The sequence below is a fragment of the Pristiophorus japonicus genome, chromosome 20, assembly GCF_044704955.1.
Source record: "Pristiophorus japonicus isolate sPriJap1 chromosome 20, sPriJap1.hap1, whole genome shotgun sequence".
In the NCBI taxonomy this organism is placed as follows: domain Eukaryota; kingdom Metazoa; phylum Chordata; class Chondrichthyes; family Pristiophoridae; genus Pristiophorus; species Pristiophorus japonicus.
Genome location: NC_091996.1, coordinates 7599231 through 7623742, shown reverse-complemented (window position 1 = coordinate 7623742; position 24512 = coordinate 7599231). Strand labels below are relative to the sequence as shown.

General features: G+C 42.3%; 1 protein-coding gene across 2 annotated transcripts in view; it reads left to right on the top strand.

Annotated features, from left to right (window-relative positions):
• eeig1b (estrogen-induced osteoclastogenesis regulator 1b) overlaps nt 1–24512 on the top strand; it is a 136839-nt gene that overhangs the window by 74001 nt on the left and 38326 nt on the right. For both annotated transcript variants that reach the window (XM_070863724.1, XM_070863723.1), the window contains exons 2-4: nt 15447–15567; nt 17391–17420; nt 23937–24053. In XM_070863724.1, coding sequence (XP_070719825.1) covers nt 15447–15567; nt 17391–17420; nt 23937–24053 — 268 coding nt within the window. The remainder of the gene's footprint in view (nt 1–15446; nt 15568–17390; nt 17421–23936; nt 24054–24512) is intronic.

The window sequence follows — 24512 nt, the reverse complement described above, 5'->3', positions numbered from 1 at the left end:
GGCCAATTTCCCTGCGTTGTCATTTTCCTGTCTGGGCTCTAAATTAATCTGTGTTTCAGACAAGGGAATGAAATGTTGTCTAGAGTAGTTTGGGATTGACTGTTCAGAAGCATTCATTTTTGCGGGGTTGAACTAAATGGACAAAAAGCAAGGAGTGTTCATCTGTTGTGTATTATACATCAGAATGCTGTGAAAATAAGGTAATATTGTCAGTCCAACTATTAGTAGCTATTCCTTTGTTTAGGCATAGCAGTGATGTATTTTGATCTTGCTCACTGATGTTGGAAGGGATGTGCAGTTATTGAGCTGTATTTCTGGGTGTATCCTGATTCAAGTTCTTGGCTGCCCCCTGTGATTTTAAAACCTACATGGATCATTATTCCAAAAATGTCTGTTTAGCCCATAAAGCCAGGAGCTATGTGAACAAAGCTGGCATTTGTAACTGCGTTTTGGGTAATTATCTCTTGAAATAACAGCCATTTTACATAAGGTCATGTTCTGAAAATAGTGCATGACCTAACATTCCTCTCCATGTAAAGTGGAATGAGATTTACCTGTAGCTTACTGAACATCAAAAACACTTAGACAGCTGTACCCAACCAGTGGTTCCAAGTTAAAAGCAAACTGTGGTTGTTCTCATAACCTTCAAGCACTGATACGTGCTTTGAAATCCTCTAGAGTATGATTGTGTTTTCTGTCTCATGTCCTGCTTAAAAGATTATTGTTCATTTTTTCCTTTATATATATTTAGGAACAAAACAAAATTTCTACAACTTAAATTTTATCTGACATTGAAAGAAATCCTCGACTATTGCACTTTTCAGAAATGCTTCTGAAAAAATTATTGGTTTAAGACAAAAATAAAATTCACTTGCGTCACAATGTGATACCACGCAGATAGTGCAGGCATTAATACTGGTGAACAGCTATCAGTTTGCTTAATATTGATTTAGAAACAAAGGATAGCATATTTTTGTAGACATAGCTTCAAAGTCCTTTTGTTAAGATGGTTGTCATTGGAAAAGTGAATATTGACTGGTTGCCTGCTTCACTTGAATCATGTTTGACCTGCAAGGATATATATGGCTGAAACCATCCTGCCTCTCGTCTGGGGAAAAATCCATCTTGGTGATGGCCATGGTTCCATCTCCTCTCTTCCATCCCCCTCCCCACCAAAAAATGAAGGGGTCTTACCAGGAAATCTAGCCCAAGACCCTGTGGTGAATTCCATCACACGAGGCGGCACTGCGTTCTACACATCAAAAAGATCTTGGCTTCAGTGCTTTGCCTGTGCTGTGAGTCAATCTGAACCAGGGGAGCAGTAAGGGTTCCTTGACTATTGGTTTGCATTATTGATTGCTTGCAATGGCCATCTGTTAGTGACAATTATTGGTTGAGGACAGGGTTCGGCTCCATTCCAATGGCTGTCATGGTCATTAGCTCTCTCACTATCTGGGCTCGAGCATGAAGAACGCCCACTTGGTAGAGATACTGGAGGACTGCCAGCACCAGTGGGAGAGAAATGGTGAGGGCGAAAGAATTGAAGGAGATTTTAAAAAAACACACAAACCCATCTCTTTCATTCATAACTGAAATAATCATGACTAAAAATGGCCTTCCTGGGTCATCTTGTAATCTCAAAGACGATGGCTGCTTTTGGATCTTTTCTGTAGGTTCGCTGTGGCTCGGGGTTGCCTGTCTTTTTTTTCCACTTATCCTTTTTGCTCCCTTTTTTGGCCTTGTCAGTCAACAGTCCAGCTCACTAAAAGGCACTGATGGGCAGCACAATTTAAGTTATAAGGCCATTGAGTGCAAACTGACTGTACTGGGGTTCATTTCTAGATAAATAGAATACAAAGTCAGTGAGGCTGTGGTAAATTTATATAGAACCTTGATTGGACTGAACTTGGGAGTACTGTGTGCAATTCTGCTCTCCATACTACACAAAAGGATATTGAAGCACTGTAGAAAGTGCAGGAAAGATTTACAAGGATATTGGCAGAATTGAGAGGATGCAACTATCGGGAAAGATTGAGCAGGCTGGGGCTTTTTCCTCTGGGAGAGAGACGACTAAAAGGAGACCTAATAAAAGGTCTTTAAAATGATGGAGTTTGATGAGATGGATGTGGAGAAACCATTTCCACTTGTGGGCGAGTCCAGAACAAGGGGATGCAAATATAAGATGGCCATTACCAGATCAAATAAAGAATTTAGGAGCAATTTCTTTACACAGTGAGTGATGAGAATGTGGAACTCATGAAGGGGTTGTCGCAGATAGCATTTAAGAGGAGGCTTGATGCATAGACGAGGGAGAAGAGAACAAAGGGATACCATCATCATCATCATCAGCAGCAGCATCATCATCATCATCATCATAGGCGGTCCCTCAAACAAGGATGACTTGCTTCCATGAGTTCACAGGTGTTTCGATGAAGGACCCGATGTTCCAGTCCTGAACTCCAATTGAGGGAGTGGAAGGTGCCTGTGCGTGAATTTTTTTTTAACGTATGGTTACCGTTGCACATCAGCCACCACTCGGGCTTGACAGAGCTAGGGTCTTGGTCCAGTGGCAAGGGTTAACCAAGACGACTGGAGACCAGCTCTGCTGCACGGACCTAGTGCACACACATATCGCAGTGTGGGCTGGCCCGTGCTGCCCCTGGGCCCTCGGCTCTTCTGGACCCGGTACCCTCATCTGTCGCACCTCTGCCACGATCTCTCGCTGCTCCACATACACCACATCTCGCCACAAACACTCGCCACTCATCTGCCCCGACCTTTCCACTCCTCTCTGTACCTGGACGCCACCGATGTTCCTGCCCACACTCCAAAACGGCGACCTGGGTTTTGATGACGTCACAAAGTCGGGATACGGGGCAGGGTGGAAAGACGAGATTAGAGTGGGTTGAGATTTGTGTGGAGTATAAACACCATGAATCAGTTGGGCTGAATGGCCTGTTTCTGTGCTGTAGATTCTACATATAGTACTGTAATGCCACAGCAAGTCTTCTGTTTTGCTAATCTGTTTTTTCCCTCTTTCATTTAAACTCCTTGAATGCAGAACATGATTTAAAAACAAAGGATGCTGTTGTGACAGAATCATATGATAAGCAAAGGTCACCCATGACCAACACTGATTGTTTTTATTGTGTAACTGGCCTGAAACTTCAGTACTAAATAGATCAATCGGTGTTCAATGCTTGTCATTCTGTAATGTTTTATGACCTTGTATAAACATGTGCATGCTCCAAATGTTGAATTTTATTATTTTTTTCTTAAAAGTTCAACTCTCGTTTCTACATTTTGTTTAAACTGCTTTGGAAACCTCGAAATTCTTAGTTCCTCTTTTTGCTGCACAAATATTCCCTGAGGGACTGCTGTCACATTTTTGTATTGCAATAAAACACGTGTATTCACACAGTACTCCCAGGGTAGATTTTCTGTAAAAAAATTTTTAAAATAAAAAAAGTAATGATACTGCTGATAACTTGTGTAACATGGGCCTAGCTGCCATACTCAAAGAGCCCATGATAGCTTTATAGTGGGCGTCTTTTTTTGCATGGTAGTAGCAAAGCAAATTGAATGTTAATATTGAAGTCAGATATCCAGGCCAAAGCTTTATAGTTAATGATAATGGTGGCACACAAGGCTGTATGTTTATATCTACATCTTGCTGGGTGCAAATTAGCTTCCACGTTTGGCTGCATAACATCAGTGACTGCACTTCAGAAACTGGTAGTAAAGTACTGTAGCACATCCTCAGGATGTGAAAAGCACTGTTTGAATGAGTTCTTTAATATGCATCCAGGGATAGCACAGCAGCAGATGAGAACAAGCCATTTGACCACTTGTGTGCTAAATAAACTATTTCAATTTTCAATATACTCACCTGCTACAAGTAAATGCCTGCAAAAAGTCTTGAGTCTTGTGTGCATACTTTGGTCTCCAATTTTGTAAGTTAGTTCGGCCACCCTTTTGGATCCTTTTGTGTAGCCTCTAAACCACCTTCACTATTCTCCTTTCCACCACCAGAGCTTGGATGTTTTGTTGTGTGTAAAGAACTAAATAAATATGTGCGGCGGGGGGGAACCTTTCATTTTCAGATGCTTCCAAAGTGATTTCATTTTGGTCTGTAATTGCATCTGCAGCTTCTGGTGCTTGGAGTTGGGGATGACCGGGACGGTTTCTGCAGTGCTGGACCCACATGAAAATAACACACGTACAATTGTTCTGAAGTCACTGAACTCTATAAATTTTTCATCTGGTAGTGGTCTAGTGGCTGGTGAAGGAAGGAAGGCGAGCTCTTCAGATGTTACCCTCTGAAGACGCATTCCTGCTGTCCCCCAGCAAAGTGTTAATACAGTCATCGGTGGTACACCACCATTTTTGATGTACATTGCGTTGTTTGGTAGTTTTCTGCTGGTACAACAATTGACAGCATAGATGAAAAGTAAATGGAGCATTAGATTGTGTATAACCATTCAAATCTGTTTGCGTATTCAATATTTTGTGATTAGGTTAACCCTTTAATGATTGCCCAGAATTAGTGATCTAGACTCCATCGTTGCTACCTTTTCTCTTCTGATTTTGCCACTTCTTTTCAAGATGATGTCAGGTGGTTCCACATGGGGCAGTAGTGGCATCTTAGCGGTTTGCCCCAGTGGCCATTCTTTCTGGGTTAATTGGCGAGAATGGCTGTTTAAGGGAGCTGTTATCACCATTGAGCACGACCCAGGTCTCAATTGATGTTCTTGTGGAACATTTGATACCAGTTGAGAATGGGAAGTTGGACTGTGTTTTTTTTTCTCTCTCCATAACCAAGGACAACTTGATGGTTGTGCTGCCAACCAGGCGGAGATGAGCTAACTCAGCACAGACTAGAGATAGAGACTGAGACCGTTCTCATTTGTATAGACCAGTGTACTGCATTTACCCTGGCTGACACTGTTAACACAATCTAGCCCCGTGGTGCTCTTGACTTCCAAGGTGATCTAGCCCCTTTTTTAAAAATAGCGCGACCTATTTTGCTTCTGCAGAATTTTTGAAAATCTGACCTTTTTTAATGTGCAAAGTCATTCACATGTCTGTCTACTGATTACATTTTGGCTGCTTTCCATTCCTAGTTCTTACCTCTGCAAGAATACTGCATAGCTCAAGGGCTCATAACCTTGAGTGAAGTAGTTTGTATTTGGGAGTTATGTGTTCAGTTAGTATTAAAAATGTTTGTGTCACATAAATAATTTTGAACAGGATGTGTATTTGGATTTCAGAATTTCCCCATTCAATTCTCTTACAGTGCACTCGTTTCAAATTCTTCTTCCATGAAGCAAGTAATAAAATAAATTTTGGACTCTACTTCAGATACCACAGCAAATCCAGTCTACAAGGAATCTCTGTCAATTTGGAGTTTTAAAGGGACAGCTCCCCAAACCCTCCCCTGCTGCTCTTCACATGTTGGGCTGGGTCAGTCCCGTCTCGGTAGATGGAATTTGCCATAACTTGGGAGCAATGGGCTGTTTATGGTCTGAGTGTTAGTATAAAATATCTGTGAATAGCAACTAGTCATGAAGCTGACTAGTGTTTATTATTTTGCAAAATTGAAATATATTTAAAAAATGAAGGAAAATATTAAGTGTCTGTCAGCACACTGGAAAAGGCTTAAAATTATAGAGGAAAGTTTCAGTAAAGGACCAGTCTGGAGCCAAGTCTACAAAGCTGGAGTTTCATGTCCCAGAGCTAATGAACGATAACGCTTTGGATAATTAGTCTTGGTGCTTCTCCTGTACGGAGAAAGGGAGCTAGATATATACCAGCCAATCTCTAGTGTTGTTACGCTCTTGAGTCGAGACCAAATGCTGTCCCTAGGTGAAGTGGGGTTAGAGGCCTGGGGATAATTGGACCAAATTACAAGAGGACATTAATAAACTTGCAGAATAGGCATATAATTGGCAAATGAAGTTCAACACCGATAAATGTGAGGTATTACATTTTAGTAGCAGGAATAGGGAGGTCACTTATTAGTTGGAGGGTGAAAGTCTAGGTGGGGTAAAGGGATCTCTGAGTACAAATACACAAATCGATAAAAGTTGCGACACCGATTAGCAAGGCCATAAAAAAGCAAACCAAGCGCATTGGGTTTATTTCTAGAGGTATAGAATTGAAAAGTAGGGAAGTTATGCTAAACCTGTATTCATCATCATCATAGGCGGTCCCTCGAACGAGGATGACTTGTTTCTCCACCAAAAGGGATGAGTTCACTGATGTTTCAATGGAGAACCCGATATTCCAGTCCTGAACTCCAGGAGTGGAAGATGCCCGTGTGTGGATTTTTTTAACGTGTGGTGACCGTTGCACATCAGCCACCAAACGGGCTTGACAGAGCTAGGCCTTTATCCAGTGGTAAGGGTAAACCAGGATGACTGGAGACCTGCTCTGCTGCACTGACCTAGTGCGCGCACACATTGCAGTGTGGGCTGGCCCGTGCTGCCCCAGGGCCCTCTGCTCTTCTGAGCATCGCACCCTCATTTGCCACTCCTCCGCCACAAGCATTCGCCATACTTCCGTCACGATCTCTCTCCGCACCAAACATTCACCGCACCTCCGCCACGATCTCTCACCACTCATTATTTGTTACATCTCAGCCACGATATCTCTCCGCTCCTCCGCCTCAATCATTCGCTGCACCTCAGCCACGATCACTCGCCGCTCATCCGCCCCGACCCCTTCTCTCCTCCGCTGTGCCTGGGCCCCACCGATGTTCCTGCCCACGCTCCAAATGGTGAACTGGGCCTTGATGACATCATCCAGTTGCCCACCTCGAAGTTGTTGCATACTTGGAATGGCTCACGCTGGAAGTTGTAGTGGTATGCCCACAATGCTGTGGGGCCAGTGCTCCAGCTCTTTTATCCTCCCGACCTGCGGTGGTGTCTTCTCGCAGGTCAGGGTGGCCGACTATGTTGTATTGAACCTTGGTTCGACCATAATTCAAGTACTGCGTACAGTTCTGGTCACCATATTATAAAAAAGATATAGAGGCACTGGAGAGGGTGCAGAGAAGATTTATAAGGATGATACCAGAAATGCGAGGGTATAGATATCGGGAAAGGATGAACAGGCTGGGTCTCTTCTCTCTTGAAAAAAAGAAGGCTGAGGGGTGACCTAATAGAGGTCTTTAAAATTATGAAACGTTTTGATGGAGTGGATACAGAGAGAATGTTTCCACTTGTGGGAAAGAGCATAACTAGAGACCATTGATATAAAATGGTCACCAAGAAATCCAATACGGCATTCAGCAGAAACTTCTTTACCCAAAGAGTGGTGGGAATGTGGAACTCACTACCACGGAGTGGTTGAAGCGAATAGTATAGATGCATTTAAGAGGAAGCTGGACAAGCATATGAGGGAGAAGGGAATAGAGGGTTATGCGGATAGATTTAGATTAGGAAAGACTGGTGGAGGCTCAGGTGGAGCATAAACACTGGCATGGATTGGTTGGACCAAATGGCTTGTGTCTGTGCTGTATATCCAATATATGTAATCCTAAGTATGCAATTGCAAAGACTTAATTCAGTCCCCATTATAAAGTTGTACATTCGGTTCATATTTTTTATATTTCCATTCTAAATACCCGAGTCCTCATGTATAATGAGGTACGAGGGTGTAACTACGACGAGACATTGGCGAGAGGCGTAATTACAACGTGACAAGTTTATATAGACAGTGTCCATTAGAAATAGAGACATTGGAATTTATAATGGCGCAAAGTTTCCAGGAAATGCATGCAGTATATATGTGATGTGTGTGTCACACACAACATATGTATGTATTTATTGTAGCTTTTGGGACCCCCTTAAACAGAAATATTTTAAGTGCTGCAAATGCTCGCATTTTCCATAGATTTTTGGCATGACATTTGGTTTTGGAGGTGGAGCGGAAAGGAACGATTCTTTGTAACATTTGTCTAACTTTTCAGTATCCTTGCTCTTGTACACCTACTGCGCACAGATGTATCCTTGACTTAAGGCTCCACATATTTTTGATTACATAAGGGAAAATGTCAGTTCCTGGCCTTTAACAGACTGGGGATATAAAGCGAAATGAATTTTTCCATTGCGGAATCTTGGTGCAGTTAGTAATATCCAGACAGTTAGTTCAGCTGACTATAGGAGGACTTCGTTCCCACCTCTGCACAAATACCATACGTTACTTGACGGGCTCTAATGATTTGTTAACTATAATTAATAATCCAACCTATCTTTCAGTAATTTAGGAATGCTATTTATTCATCTGTAGCACCGAATGCTGACTAAATCCTTGTCAAAGAGCCTTGTCAAAGAACTTAGTGTTCAAAATCAAATTAAATTTAGATTAGTTATTTCAAAGATTGATACTTAACAATAACACCACCCCGTGTTGATTTGAAATGAATGCAAGCAAACACTTGGATTTGCTCTGAATCTGTATCGCAATTTATCTCCAACAAGCATAAACCTGTACAAGTTCAAATGATGCAAGAATTTTTCCCACAGCACTGTGGACGTGGCAGATGTAGAGGGCATATGTGATGCAAATGTTGACTGCAATTGTTAAGCAGAATTTTGAAGCCAAGCATATTTTGATCCCTCTTGATTGCCAGTGGCTTTGCTGCACACTTGTTTTTTTTTGGGGGGTGGGGGGGGGGGTGGGTCTCAAATATCCCTGCATTATCTCAAACCTTATAAATGGAACTTTAGTTCTAACTGTTGAAATTTGACTCCTCTGAATATGTTTGAAGTGCCAAACTATCCACGAGGCTGCTGGGAACATTGTGCAGATTTGTTAATTTAAAAAAAATACATTAATGAAGATTTGATTGCATAACGGTTGCATTTTGTAGAGGATTTAAGGCTGCTGCATCTCTTGACGGTAGTCACATTGTGAAGCCGACCAGTGCTACAGTTATAAATGTACATGCTGCTAAATAAGGAGTCTGAGTCATTTGTGGAGTAGTCACAGGATGAACGACAGATTGTTGTGTGAAACCATTTTTTTTTTGTTTGCAATCTGTGATGAGACTGAACTGTGCACAAAGTCACAAGGTTTTGGTCTGGGGTAACCAATTGCGAAATTGTTTTAGATTAAATTCATACAATTATTTAATTTAAAGTACTGAAAATTGTCTATTTTGATCCACTCCTGCCAAAACTCTGCGGTCAAAATTTAACATCGTTACGCCCGTTTTATGGCTATTCAAAAATAAAAGCCCCATAATTTGATTGTTTTGTTGTATTTTGTGGAGCTTGAAGGAACAGACCACTGTGGGTAGCTACTGTGGGTCCTCGGTCCCCTCCTGATCTCTTTCTTCCCCTTCCCTCCCCGTCAAACTTACCTCTGGGCTTGGTGCAGGGCGAATGGCCCCCGACAGGCGAGCTGTATCAGTACGCCTTATTGGTGCCTGCAGTTCACCTGATTTATTCTGGTGAGGCTCGAGGTCGAATTCACTTCGGTGTGCCGCCGATCCACGCCACCGGAATCGTGACAGGTTTGGGGCGCTAAGACATTTAGACCACATTGTTTCATCCTAAGCATGTGTTCTACTGTGGAGACGGGAAGACCTACCACAATCTCTTTGCACTGAGATGTGCAGTTATTATGCTGTCTTAAGATTGTAGTTCATGAGTCATTGCACCAGAATTCTTTTATTTTATAGAACAGAAAGGGAATTTTGTACTAATCAAGGAGAGAGGTGCTGTGAAGCAGAATGTTTTTCACTTTTTGCATTCTTTGTTAGCATTGAGCATTGCCAACTGAGATAGAGCTCAACTCTTGGGCTCTCACACTCTCTCCCTCTCCTCACTCACTCACTCTCTCATACACCTTTAGATGATCTCATCAGGCTAAGTTAAACTCAAACTTGGGTGCTATGGCTGAAAGACTGGCCTTGTACTGTGTCACCCTGTGCCCTCTGTGACTACTACATTGTCTGATGATTTTTGACTGGTTTCCTTCATCCTACTAACTCTTGATTAATTTACTGCATGGGAAGATCTAAGATTGCAACCTATTCTCTCACTGTTAACGACCTTGGCCACGGTTGCCTTGGGTTGTGCTGCCCGGTGCTATGGCTATTGTTGTGAAAGAAGAAACTTGCACTGTTGTGTGTATTTCCAAGTCCTTAGTAGGATTGACCTGACCTTTTTATTCCTTTGGGAAAGCCCCTGTTTCAAAGTATATCTGTTAAGAGCATAATTTGTTATGTAAGTTCCTTAGGCGGTTTGGTGTTTACATTCTCGATGCTGCTTTATGGAGAATTTGGAGCTATAGTGAAATAATTTAAGATGATGAACCCAGCACCAGTGGAATCACAAGCAGGCATCTGCCGTCTCTGATCCAACGTATTTCCTATACTTACAAATATCCTGTACTTTAAAACACATTCACATCCCAGTAGTGGGTCCCAGGTCTTTTTAACAATGTAGTTTAGTGTACCCTCAGCATAACTCAGACAGTAGCGAGTATTCAGCCGATATTTGCCGCAACTACTCCTTGTGGTAGCAAGTTCCGCATTCTTGGTTAAAGAGGTAGATTTTAAGCAGCATCTTAAAGGAGGAGATAAAGGCGGAGAGTCTTGGGGAGCACATTCCAGAGCTTAGGGCTTAGATAGCTGAAGGCACAGCCACCAATTGTGGGGTGCAGGGGATGGAGGTTGCACAAGAGACCAGAGGTGGAGGAACACAGATTTCTCAGAAGGTTGTCTGGGTGGAGGAGGTTACAGAGGTTGGGAATTGGGGTATTAAGGGATATGGAACGAGGCTGTGGATTTGGGATTAAATAATTTGAGCTGCCATTGCTAAGGCTCATGGCCTTCTCCAGATACAGTGAAACACTTGGACTAAGTCAGACTAATGGATGCTTGGGGAATAGCTGTGTACTGGAAAGATCAACTGCCACAGACACGATGGGCCAAATGGCCTCCTTGTATGCTGTAAATTTCTTTGATTATGAAGTAAATTGAATATATAGAAAAACAATGTACCTGACCACTGAACAGAGGCTAGCTGCAGTGGACAAATCCCCTTCCACTCCTGTCATTTTTTTGCTACTCTTAAAAGCCCTTTTGAATGAGGAAGTCATTGTCCAACAGCATCCTCAGATCTGGAAATTGAGTCCTTGTTGAAAAGCATTTACTACCACCAGTGTCGATAGAGAGACAGAGAGAGCTGTGATTATCAGATCACTCGTTCTCTTTTCAATCTGTTGATTATCCTAGTGAGATCATCTTCGTTTTTTTTTAAACCTCCTTTTAGATATAGATGATCTAAGTAATTTCAAAAATCTGTTCATGACTTATTGGTCTTTGCTGTAATTTGTTCTCAGCTGATTGAAGCCTGACAGTCTGCTGTTGTGGTAGTTAGATTCTCCTTTTCTGATAGTTAGATTCATTCTGGCTGCATAAATAGATCTACCAGTAATGGTCTCCTCTGGGAGCATTTAACTGCAGAGCTTTCACACTGGGATATGTACTGCTTTTCTAAATGGACAAAAATTCTGAAACTACAGTAATTTAACAAGAATCGCTAGTATCTTTCTTTCAAAGTTTGATTTATTTTTTGAAGTTTAACATGCTAGGTAGAGGCTAGTTTTTGGTAAGTGGAGGTCTGTAGACCATCACCCTGTGTAGTAGAGAGAGACCTCGCAGATGTGAAAGTTACCCAGTACTTCTATGATTTTCAGTGAAATATTGAAACATTTACATTGTTTTTAACCAGTATGGAAAACATTATTTTGTAGATGTACCGGTCCAGGATTTGACACGGAACATTTTCAGTTCGTTCTTAATGCTGCCATATTGGGTTTAAGCAGTTAGAGATCCGCAGTAAATTATGGAAATACAGGTTGAATCTCCCTTATCCGGAACCCTCGGGACCTGGCCTGTTCTGGATAACATAGAAACATAGAAAATAGGTGTAGGAGTAGGCCATTCGGCCCTTCGAGCCTGCACCACCATTCAATAAGATCATGGCTGATCATTCACCTCAGTACCCCTTTCCTGCTTTCTCTCCATACCTCTTGATCCCTTTAGCCGTAAGGGCCATATCTAACTCCCCCTTGAATATATCCAATGAACTGGCCTCAACAACTCTCTGCGGTAGAGAATTCCACAGGTTAACAACTCTGAGTGAAGAAGTTTCTCCTTATCTCGGTCCTAAATGGCTTATCCATTATCCTTAGACTGTGTCCCCTGGTTCTGGACTTCCCCAACATCGGAAACATTCTTCCTGCATCTAACCTGTCCAGTCCCATCAGAATTTTACATGTTTCTATGAGATCCCCTCTCATCCTTCTAGACTCCAGTGAATACAGGCCCAGTCGATCCAGTCTCTCCTCATGTGTCAGTCTTGCCATCGCGGGACTCAGTCTGGTGAACCTTCGTTGCACTCCCTCAATCGCAAGAACATCCTTCCTCAGATTAGGAGACCAAAACTGACACAATATTCCACATGAGGCCTCACCAAGGCCCTGTACAACTGCAGTAAGACTTCCCTACTCCTATACTCAAATCCCCTAGCTATGAAGGCCAACATGCCATTTGCCTTCTTCACTGCCTGCCCCACCTGCATGCCAACTTTCAATGACTGATGTATCCAGGTCTCGTTGTACCTCCCCTTTTCCTAATCTGCCGCCATTCAGATAATCTGCCTTCGTGTTTTTACCACCAAAGTGGATAACCTCATATTTATCCACATTATACTGCATCTGCCATGCATTTGCCCACTCACCTAACCTGTCCAAGTCACCCTGCAGCCTCTTAGCATCCTCCTCACAGCTCGCACTGCCACCCAGCTTAGTGCCATCTGCAAACTTGGAGATATTGCACTCAGTTCCTTCATCTAAATCATTGATGTATATTGTAAATAGCTGGGGTCCTAGCACTGAGCCCTGCGGCACTCCACTAGTCACTGCCATTCTGAAAAAGACCCGTTTATTATGACGCTCTGCTTCCTGTCTGCCAACCAGTTCTCTATCCACGTCACTATATTACCCCCAATACCATGTGCTTTAATTTTACACACCAATCTCTTGTGTGGGACCTTGTCAAAAGCCTTTTGACAGTCCAAATACACCACATCCACTGGTTCTCCCTTGTCCACTCTACTAGTTACATCCTCAAAAAAATTCCAGAAGATTTGTCAAGCATGATTTCCCTTTTATAAATCCATGCTGACTTGGACCGATCCTGTCACTGCTTTCCAAATGCGCTGCTATTTCATCTTTAATAATTGATTCCAACATTTTCCCCACTACTGATGTCAGGGATAAGGGATTTTCCGGACGAGGGGTGGTCACATTAAATTGGATGGTACAGGTACTGAGCAAAAGGAATATCTGGGCTAGCTGGCTTGGGGCTGCGAGTGCGGCAGAGAGATCATGGGGCTGGTGGGGGGGCAGTGGATCGCGGGGTCAGGCCAGCGATCGCGGGAGTCGGCAGCGAGGAAAGGACTTCAATTTGTTCATGTCGGAGTTCTGCACATGCGCCACTCGGTGGCCGGCAATGGTTCTGGATGAGGGGTGGTTCCGAATAAGGGATTTCTGGATAAGGGAGGTTCAACCTTTAGTAGCATTCCCTCTAGTGCCAAAAGAATAGCATCTGTATTATATAAATTTACCCCACAAGTCCATCGGCTTGAGACTGACACTCCTATAGGTCCTCGACCCTGAGTCTGTCGAATGTTTCATCTGTTTTCTGATATACAGAAAGATAGCTCAGCACTTTTCCAAGCTGTACATTGCTGGTATGGGTGGGTGCTTCCTTTCCCAGCACCTATTTAGCTTGCTTGTGCTCCAGCCTGACCTTCCTCCTAAAACCAGGGGAAATAATTTACAAACTGGCGTCTAAAACAACTTAATGTGTTCCAGGAAAACTGGATTGTGAATCATAACTGTGACTGGTTTTCAGCAGCCGAAGTATTCTTACAGCTGTTATTATAAATGTGATGAGGTCTTTTGTCCGAATTCAAGTAAGCTATTGACTAATTTCCAAATCTTTGCGGATTCATGCAGTCTGGTATTTGAGTTTGAGAACATAAACCAAGGTTCAGTTCTGTGCAGGGAATCTAGATTTTGTTTTCTTTCATGAACATTATATTTAAATCCCAGTTTGATCACATTTCTCAGCTTCAATCTAAACCACCCACAGTCGACTGGTGCTGCCAATCTATGTTTTGGCTCCCATTTACTCCGTTCCAAATTGAGTCCTGTACATCTGTAAACGTAAAGAAAATTGTAACTTCATTATTGTGGGACAAGGTGCAAAAATGTTCCTGCGTGACATTGGGAAGAAGACCCTGCATGTTAGTCGGGAGAATATAAAAAGGGAAAAGAAAAAATATTATTTGTAAAACAAAATGAGCCTTTATGCCTCAAAGCTCAAGATCCCTAATCGTGCCATTTAAATTTCATTGCCAAAATTATGTTGCTACTCGTTATAAAATGACCTTCTGGTCCTGACAACATTGTAGACATTCCTTTTGACTTGCACCTGTGACCTCCTCCAGCCCTACAACTCTCCCAGATCTCTGCGCTCCTCCAATTCTGGCCTCTTGCGCATCCCCAATTTTCATCGCTCCATTTTTGACAGCCATGCCTTCAGCTGCCAAGGCCCTAACTGGAATTACCTCACTAACCTCCTCCACCTGTAGCTCTCCTCCTTTTAAGATGCTCATTAAAACCTGCCTCTTTGGCCAAGCTTTTGGTCATCTCCTATATAGCTCGGTGTCAAATTTTGTCAGATGTGTCAGATGAAGTTCCTGTGAAGAACCTTGGGATGTTTATCCCCACCTTAAAGTGTTATATAAATGCAAGTTGTTGTTGTAGTGTTTCTGAAGAAAATCATTAATTGACACCAGTGTGAAATGTTTGCCATAATTAAGCTGGTAGTTGGTATTTAATTTTCAAATTGGCACTTTCCTTTGTGAATGGGTAATGCTAATCAGAACTTGGCCAGTTCTGAAATTCACCCCTGACTAGTCATGCCATGTGCACTTAAAGCATGGCTTCAGTTATAATCTCTCGCCGCCTCCATTGCTTACGTTATTCCCAATCTTGGCTACACTGAAGAGGTGCAAAGTGGAGCCAACGAGCTTCGTTTTGGGGGGGGGGGCGGGTGGGGTGGAGAAAGAGGCTGTTGAGAAGAAACAAAATGATGAGTCTCCTACCAGATTGGTCTAGCGTGTCTCTTGGCTGGCTGAGAGCATCAGTCGTGTGAGGACTTTGGAGTTAGCCACATACACTCACTGCCTTGGCTGGAGGAGGTGTGCAATGGTGGTCAGGGGAGAATGGAACAGATGATTTATACCCAGAAAAATCACCGGGAGCATTCCAATTTGAAATGATGCTTGATTTAATAACCATATTGACTTGAAAATGCAACACTTGCAGTAATTAACAAGTTTGTCATCTTTTCACAGAGAGGAGATTCAGGAGAATTGTGTTCGTTGGAAGAAGAAATTCACTTTCATCTGCAAGATGAGTGCAAATCCAGCAACTGGTGTACTGGATCCTTGTATCTGCAGAGTATCTGTACGTAAGGTAGGTATCTTGGAACTCCAGACTTCTCTAATTCTTTGCACTGAGATAAAACCTATTTTACTCTTTGATGAATTTTATGCATGTTTGTTTTGTGAAATGGCACAATTACCACATGTTGCACCTGTGGACCGAGTTGGGCTATGTAGGAAAAACTTCCTTTACCTGAGCAGTTTTTTTCCCCCACCCCCTCTTGGTTATTTTATCATTTTCTTCGAGGGAAAATTCTGCCTGGATGCAGTTTAATCCGAAACGTCGGAAGAATGCCTAGCGCTTCGGACACCCTGTCTGTTTCTGGAGAAAGATTGATCAGTTGATCTTGAAATATGAACAGTTTAATGCTGTGCTTTGAATTCATGAGAGACTTAATTTCACAATGGACCGGATTTTGCTGTAATAATAACAGCGAGGCTAACCTTACTCGCCATTATTGCAGGGTAAATCTGACAGCAACTTCTAGCGTCCGCACATGTACGGTTAAACGTGGAAATCCAGATGCTGCTGTCAGAGATAGCCTGATTCAGCTCCTCCACAGGGTGCGCTGTTGCAGTCCTCGCCTATAGACTCTGCACTAAACTTATTGTAGCTGTATGAACTTGGATAATTATCCATTATTCTTGCACTAAAAATGGCTGGAAAGATTTTGGGCTGGTACATTTAGGAATGTGAGTTTTAAAGCCATAGTAAGTTTAAATTACTGCTGAACAACCTCTCTGACCCTGAAAAATTAAATTTACAAGTGTGGAGTCTCATTCCTTAAGAAGAAAATGAGTGTTGCAGCTTTTTTATTTAAACAATTTTTTAAAACTTTTATCTCTCTCCCTTAAATCCCATCTGCATGTCCCAATCTTTTTCACTTCCTGTACAATGATTTAAATGTAATTTATATTTCTTGCCTTTTTACTTCCTGGTTTGCAGTCTGCGTGTCTCAGCGAGGATTCTTCAATCTGATTGGGTAAAGAGCTTCCCTGCTGCTTTTCCTGTTCAGACACCACAGATCCCCTGTAGAGGGTGCCGCACTGGATCAGACGCGGGAATCGCGGGCTTCAAGCCCGCGAAAAGTCTCTGGGCAAATGTATGCGAGGTGAACAACGAAAGCCATTCCTTCACTGCCGAGAGGAAAATCCGGGCCATATGTCCCATCAGAGAAGAGAGGTGTTGTCTTGAGTGTCTGGGATAGATTTAAGATCCCAGAGCTGTAAAGATGGCATTCTAACTTGCTGTTCCAACCTTTTTAGTTAATTTTTAAATATAGAGCTTGCTCCTCTTCTCCACCTCCCCAACACTGTTTCCTTATTGGGGATTCATGGTGAAATATGTTTTTGTTTAGTACACTGCTCAAAAAAACTGGCAGCATTGTTGCATTCTCATAAGTAAAAAATGGAGCTGGGCATCCCATTGGTCTTTTTGGAGCGCTGATGTCAATTATACATATTGTGCGTGGATTCACAAGATTTTCATCACTCATCCAAGTATTTGCCCATATTTTTCTATTCCCTTTTAAACATTTGCAGCCCCCAGAAAAGTTGTACTTCTATTTGTGACGCTTCATATATCTTAATAATTTCTGTAATCCGTATAACATTTAATAAGTCACAACAGTCCTTCTCTTCCAGTCAAAGCCTCATTGTTGAATTTGTTTGGAAATATATTCTAACTTTTCCCTGTTTGAAGTACTTCATGTAAAACTAAATTTCATTAAGAAAGGTACTTCAGGAGCTCTTTTAAACACATGACCGTGCACAAGAGTAAATCTTCGTGTGTCCATACAAAGCGCTAAGAATAGAGTTTGAAAAGATCAATTGTCGCTCCTTCCTGTTTTGCAGGAACTGAAAGGCGGAAAGACGTTCTCTAAGGTAAGATTACATATTTTTATGCAGCTAAGACTGACTGACTTGTATTTATATAGCGCCTTTCACGACCATAGGACATCAGTGCTTTACAGCCAATGAAGTACTTTTGGAGTGTAGTCACTGTTGTAGTGTGGGAAACGGGGCAGCCAATTTGCGCACAGCAAGCTCCCACAAACAGCAATGTGATAATGACCAGACAATCAGTTATTATGTTGATTGAGGAATAAATATTGGCTAGGACACCAGGGATAACTCCTCTGCTCTTCTTCGAAATAATGCCGTAGGATCTTTTACGCACACCTGAGAGGGCAGACAGGGCCTCTGTTTGATGTCTCATTCGAAAGATGGCACCTCCAACAGTGCAGCGTTCCCTCAGCACTGCACTGAAGCGTCAGCCTAAAATTGAAGTCCTCAAGTACCTGGAATGAGACTTGAACCCACAGCCTTATGACTCGGATCTGAGTGTGCTACCCACTGAGCCACAGGTGACACTGACATAACTGTCACTGATGGTGACTTGTAAGCCATGGACTAAGGGTGTGATGTAGAGTTACGTGATTCACATGATCAGAATGTTTGCATTGTATGTGACTCAATCCATGAGTTATACAGGAAACCACTTTGCGTAGGGCATCAATCCATCGTGCCTACACCATCATTTTTGTTAACTCTGTTTTCAGTCCATATTTTCTCCTTTTCCAACTCTACTGCAAATGCTTCTTCCTGCAACTCTACCTAGACTCTGAGCAAACAGTAAACCCTTGATTCAGGTGGTAAAATTTTGCTTCTGGTCAGATGTTTGTGGGTTCGGGCTTCCCCCTCCAGAACTTGAGCCCATAATCTCAACTGATCTTGCAGTGCAGTAATGAGTGAATACTGCACTCGCATGTCGCTGTACCATTGGATTGGAAAGCAGCCAATGTAATGCCTCTGTTTAAAAAAGGGGGCAGATAAAAGGCAGGTAACTATAGGCCGGTTAGTTTAACATCTGTAGTGGGGAAAATACTTGAAGCTATCATTAAGGAAGAAATAGCGGGACATCTAGATAGGAATAGTGCAATCAAGCAGACGAAACATGGATTCATGAAGGGGAAATCATGTTTAACTAATTTACTGGAATTCTTTGAGGATATAACGAGCATGGTGGATAGAGGTGTACCGATGGATGTGGTGTATTTGGATTTTCAAAAGGCATTCGATAAGGTGCCACACAAAAGGTTACTGTAGAAGATAAAGGTACGCGGAGTCAGAGGAAATGTTTAGCATGGATAGAGAATTGGCTAACAGAAAGCAGAGAGTCGGGATAAATGGGTCCTTTTCAGGTTGGCAATCGGTGGTTAGTGATGTGCCACAGGGATCGGTGCTGGGACCACAACTGTTTACAATATACATAGATGACCTGGAAGAGGGGACAGAGTGTAGTGTAACAAAATTTGCAGATGACACAAAGATTAGTGGGAAAGCGGGTTGTGTAGAAGACACAGAGAGGCTGCAAAGAGATTTAGATAGGTTAAGCAAATGGGCTAAGGTTTGGCAGATGGAATATAATGTCGGAAAATGTGAGGTCATCCACCTTGGGGGGGAAAAAAAAAACAGTGAATGGGGAGAAATTACAACATGCTGCGGTGCAGAGGGACCTGGGGGTCCTTGTGCATGAATCCCAAAAAGTTAGTTTGCAGGTGCAGCAGGTAATCAGGAAGGCGAATGGGAAAGTTGGCCTTCATTGCGAGAGGGATGGAGTACAAAAGCAGGGAGGTCCTGTTGCAACTGTACAGGGTATTGGTGAGGCCGCACCTGGAGTACTGCGTGCAGTTTTGGTCACCTTACTTAAGGAAGGATATACTTGCCTTGGAGCGGGTACAGAGACGATTCACTAGGCTGATTCCGGAGATGAGGGGGTTACCTTATGATGATAGATTGAGTAGACTGGGTCTTTACTCGTTGGAGTTCAGAAGGATGAGGGGTGATCTTAGAGAAACATTTAAAATAATGAAAGGGATAGACAAGATAGAGGCAGAGAGGTTGTTTCCACTGGTCGGGGAGACTAGAACTAGGGGGCACAGCCTCAAAATACGGGGAAGCCAATTTAAAACCGAGTTGAGAAGGAATTTCTTCTCCCAGAGGGTTGTGAATCTGTGGAATTCTCTGCCCAAGGAAGCAGTTGAGGCTAGCTCATTGAATGTATTCAAATCACAGACAGATAGATTTTTAACCAATAAGGGAATTAAGGGTTATGGGGAGCGGGCGGGTAAGTGGAGCTGAGTCCACGGCCAGATCAGCCATGATCTTGTTGAATGGCGGAGCAGGCTCAAAGGGCTAGATGGCCTACTCCTGTTCCTAATTCTTATGAGATATTCAATCAAGGCTCATCTGCCTGTTCCACTGGTTCAGGTGGACGTTACAGATACCAAAGAATAGCTGCGAGTTCTCCCGTTATCTCGACCAACGTTCCTCACTGAACCAACACTACTCCAAAAAAAAACCCAGATTATTTGGTCATTCATCCCCTTCCTGTTGGGGGCATTTAACTGTGTGCAGTGCTATGTTTTATTTGCATATGTACGTTCACAGTAATTGTATGTAAACTGCTTTGAGATGTTTTTGAGAAATATGACAAACGTCTATATAAATGCAACTCTTTTATTTCCTCGCCATAATGACTTGGTAAGATTAAGAAATGCAGTGGATTGGGCAAAATTGAACAATCATACTATCGCTCCATATATACCAGGAATAAGAGCTCCTAGCAGTTTTCTCATTTGCAAAAAATCATCTACCTCTTTCCAAAAGCATACAGATATATTGGTGATCTAGTTAAAATAACATTTCCCAGTAATATTTGAACCTTTCCCGTTGTCCCTGAAAGGTGCAAGTTGAATGGTTCCCTGATCAATGCAGTCGTTAACAGTGACATAATTTTTCCAACAGTCAACAATATGTTGCTAGTTGCGGTTGCCATGGTGAATCTCCAAGATAGCAGTCGATGTGAATACGAATTTTACTTTCAGTATGACCTCAATTGGTTATTGGATATGCACCAAATTAGTCATTGGACTATTTTTAAGGGCTGTATTGCTACAAATAGTGAATACTCACCTAGAGACAAGTCTCTTTCAAAGCAGTAATTGCTGGCATGTTTCTAATTGTTTTTGAAAAATAATAAAATCACCCGTACAGTGTGCTAACGGGTTAGTTAAGTTAAACAGCAGGGGATGTGTAATAGTATTTTGTATTATAGCCAAGGGAGAGAAGGGTTTCTATGGTACATAATATTTTATACCGGTTCCATGCCGAGCGAGCATTTAAAATTTAGTCTGGTATTTTAAAAGGTTCTGTGGTTCAGTGTTCTGTGCCAGTCTGGACAGCATCTTTATTAACACAACATGTTTATGGTCTTGCTGGACTTTTAAAATTCTCTTCTCAAATGTTCCCTCCACCCCACTTTTATACATTTAAAAAAAAACACAAAATCCTGTTTGCTGCTGTTCTTCCTGCTTCTGGCCTTTCGGGGTCGGCTGGTCCGGAACACTGACTGCTTCATGTCACTAATTGATTCAATGAGTTTTACTTCTCCCGGATGTGGGGCGCTAGGAAATGCGCTGCATCCGATATCTTGGTTCAAAAGTTGGCAAAACCCAGAGGGTCGATAAATTTGAATGTGCAGTAAAGGTAGAAATTAAACAAGGAATTGTCTACCTGAGTTCCGGCACCCTTGTGCCAGAGTGACTCACTGGCCCACTTTTTATTTTCCTGAACACTGAAAATTCAGAACAAGCACCAGAGAATGAATGATGCCAGAGCAGCATTTTGAATGCCAGTTTGCACTAAAAGCCAGACAGTGGGGGAGAAAAAAAGTGTTTGGGCTGGAAGATGCCTCCAGAATTAAAATCGGGATTATTTTTGGTAAAGATAACATTGCTTTTCCCTCTATTTTACATCTATGGAAGAGGGCTTTACATTGCTTCACCATACTTCTGCCCTGAGCCAGATCGTATTAAACAGCAGAAAATAAAATCTCTCCCCGCCGCTCCCAATCCCCAAGTAATGTTAAAACATTTAATTTAATTTTCTTTTCTGTTCTCAATTATCTTGATCCTGCCCTTGCTCACCATCATTTCAGCTACTTACCACTCTGCTGTTACCTTCTGTTAAGCAGCTGCACACTTCCAAGACTTTGCACTCCAATACTGTTTCCTAAATTAGCCAATAGGAAGCACTGCTGGAGGTTGCTTCGAAGTCTCTCCAACCCGCCCTGGAATAAGCTCACTCGACATCCCAACTGTGAATGGATCAAGCCCACTGCTGAGATTCAGTGCATATTTTTGCCTTCAACCTCTATCTTAAAATAATCTGACAAATGAAAGTTACAAGTTCTTCCAGCATTTGCTTGTCCAGTTGGCGAGGCTTTCTCCATGAGATTGCGCTTGTTCCTCTTGAATGATGAGAGGCTGCCAAGCTTCCCTAGCCCAAGATGGAAATAATTGTGCAGCATGTGGAAAATGCCCCCCTCTCCTTACAAATTTAAATGTCAAGAATCCACTTGACTTTTAGAAGGCTCATGCCAATGTCTGGACATTGACAAAAGCATTGAGCAACTTTTGAGGCATGCTGAAACTGAAACTCATGCTATTCTTGTGGCCGTGCTGGTTTTCTATGTGTCTCTGTCCTGTCTCAATTATTTGACAGAGGGAGTATGAAAGTTATATTGTCCATTCTGCAGTTGATAAATCAATGCTTTCACAAGTGCCAAGAAAAATGCTGACACATTGTACTAGTTTGAGAAAATCTGTGAAAGCTTAAATTGTTCTTTTACATCGTGAATTAAGAGGAAGTTTAATTTTCTGAAACAGTATTTGTTGCTCTGCTATAATAGGTTCAGGAGAGACTGGGACAATGAGTCTCTTGTTTCAATCTGAAATTGCAGAGTCTAAATTTGTCAGTTTAATCAGCACCGTTAACTAGGGTATGCAATTAAACCCCTTAAGTGGAAAACACCTGCGTGTAGATCTGGGAGAACCCATTAACTGGTGTGTGCTGCCTCAGGACATTTTACAGATGGTGAGGCTTTTTAAAAGTAATGAGAACTGAATCTCCTCTGTGGAAACATTTTATTACTTATGATAGAAAATGTGACATCTGCGGGTACAATGCAGACCAAGGAATTCCTTGTTGTGCATCACAGTCGTAGGGACCCATCACCAATGTTTGCGCTTAGTCTGAAGCTCCCACACAGGCCACTTTCTGGTTTCTCAGTGGAAAAGGAAAAATGCGCGGTTTTTCCATGTAAAAATCGTTGAGCGCTCTACACGGGACCTCCAGATCGCCATGTGGCTTAGCGGGAATGTTGAACACCACCCAGGCTGAGCTACTCATGCCTTTAACCAACTAAGCCCACAGGGAAGGGGGCCCCTTCATTGAATGTATTTTTACATCAGCGTCCTTTCATTTGATATTTATTTTATTCAGAATTTTTTCCAAATATTTTGTGAATCCACATTTCTTAAATATACGTTGATACCTTTTTACCAACATCTTTTCCTATGTTTAGTGTTCAGATCCACTCGGGGGAATTTAATGTATCCCTGTATTGTTTTTTTGGTCTGTAATAACTCTTGGGACAGCTCCATAGCCATAAACAAGCGAGTGCGCAATTTGCTTGCACATATACAAGCTGTATAATAAATCTTTTCTTTAATTCTGATTAAAATGAAGCTGTGGCAGGAGTATGCAGTAGGATGAATTGTGCTGATGCAATAGGCGATGCGTGTATGAGTCTCGCCAGCTATTTATCCTGCCATAAATAAACCTCTTGACGTGGGTTTCTTTTAAGCTTCCGTCAATTTTTGCCCCATTTCATCAACAAATGTCAGATTTTGGACTTGGCCTGACCTCCATTTTCACATTCTCGATTGAGCTAACATTCTAGCAGCTTCTGGAAGCTGGATGTTTCTCCTTATCTTGTGTCTTTATGACAGTCCTAAGCTGTTTTTGCTTCAGTGCAGAAAACTTGCACTTGGTTGGTGCTTTGGTTAGCTTAGAAAACAAATAGTGCAGGTTTTGAAGTTTAAATTTTCGAATGCTTAGCAAAGCGCAATTGTTATTTAGTTTATAAGTTTTAACTGGTGGTGATTACTGATCATCTTTCTCCGTTGCAAAGCTTACCCAATCCTACATGTTCAGTGTACTTTGTAGATTTACAGCTGCTGGCACACAAGCATTGTTTCACTCATACGTGTTTGCATAGATATCTCTCTGTTCAATGTGATTTCCCTGCCGATACAATTTTCTTTTGCTGTGGGGAGTAAAAGTGAAGTTTATATTTAGCAAAGTAAATTTGAATTAGCCAGTTGTCTGCAATAGTAAGAATAGACCTTTTGCAGGTGTAGATTTCAGCACAAGAAGATTGTGTGTTTGTTCCCCAGTAATGTTGGTAATCCAGTAGCTAGCCAGGATTTCTGTCGTAATTTTGTTTTGTATTTTTTTTTAAATGATTCTGTTTATTCCCCCCGCACCTACCAGCTTGGGTTTGCTGACCTCAATCTAGCGGAGTTTGCAGGTTCAGGCTCCACTGCACGCTGCTGTTTATTGGAAGGTTATGACACAAAGAATACTCGACAGGACAACTCCATCCTTAAGGTACTGTTTGAGAGAGAGGATTCTGAGGTTTAAAATGGAATATTAATATAATGTTGAGTTGTTAAATCAAGGTTTTATCTGCCTGCTCAAGTGGATTTTAAAAACAATCACATGGCACTATTCGAAGAGGAGTAGGAGAGTTCTTCAGATGTCCTTCAGGAGAGTTCTTCAGATGGATTTCCAAATTTTCATCCTTATTTTCAAATCCCTCCATGACTTCGTCCCTCCTTATCTCTGTAATCTCCTCCAGTCCCCTGTGTCCCCCCCCCCCCGGAGATGTCTGCACTCCTCTAATTCTGCCCTCTTGAGCATCCCTAACTGTAATCGCATAACCATTGGTGGCCGTGCCTTCAGCTGCCTGGGCCCCAAGATCTGGAACTCCCTGCCCAAGCCTCTCTACCCCTCCTTCCTCCTTCAAGACGCTCCTTAAAACCTACTTCTTTGACCAAGTGGTCACCT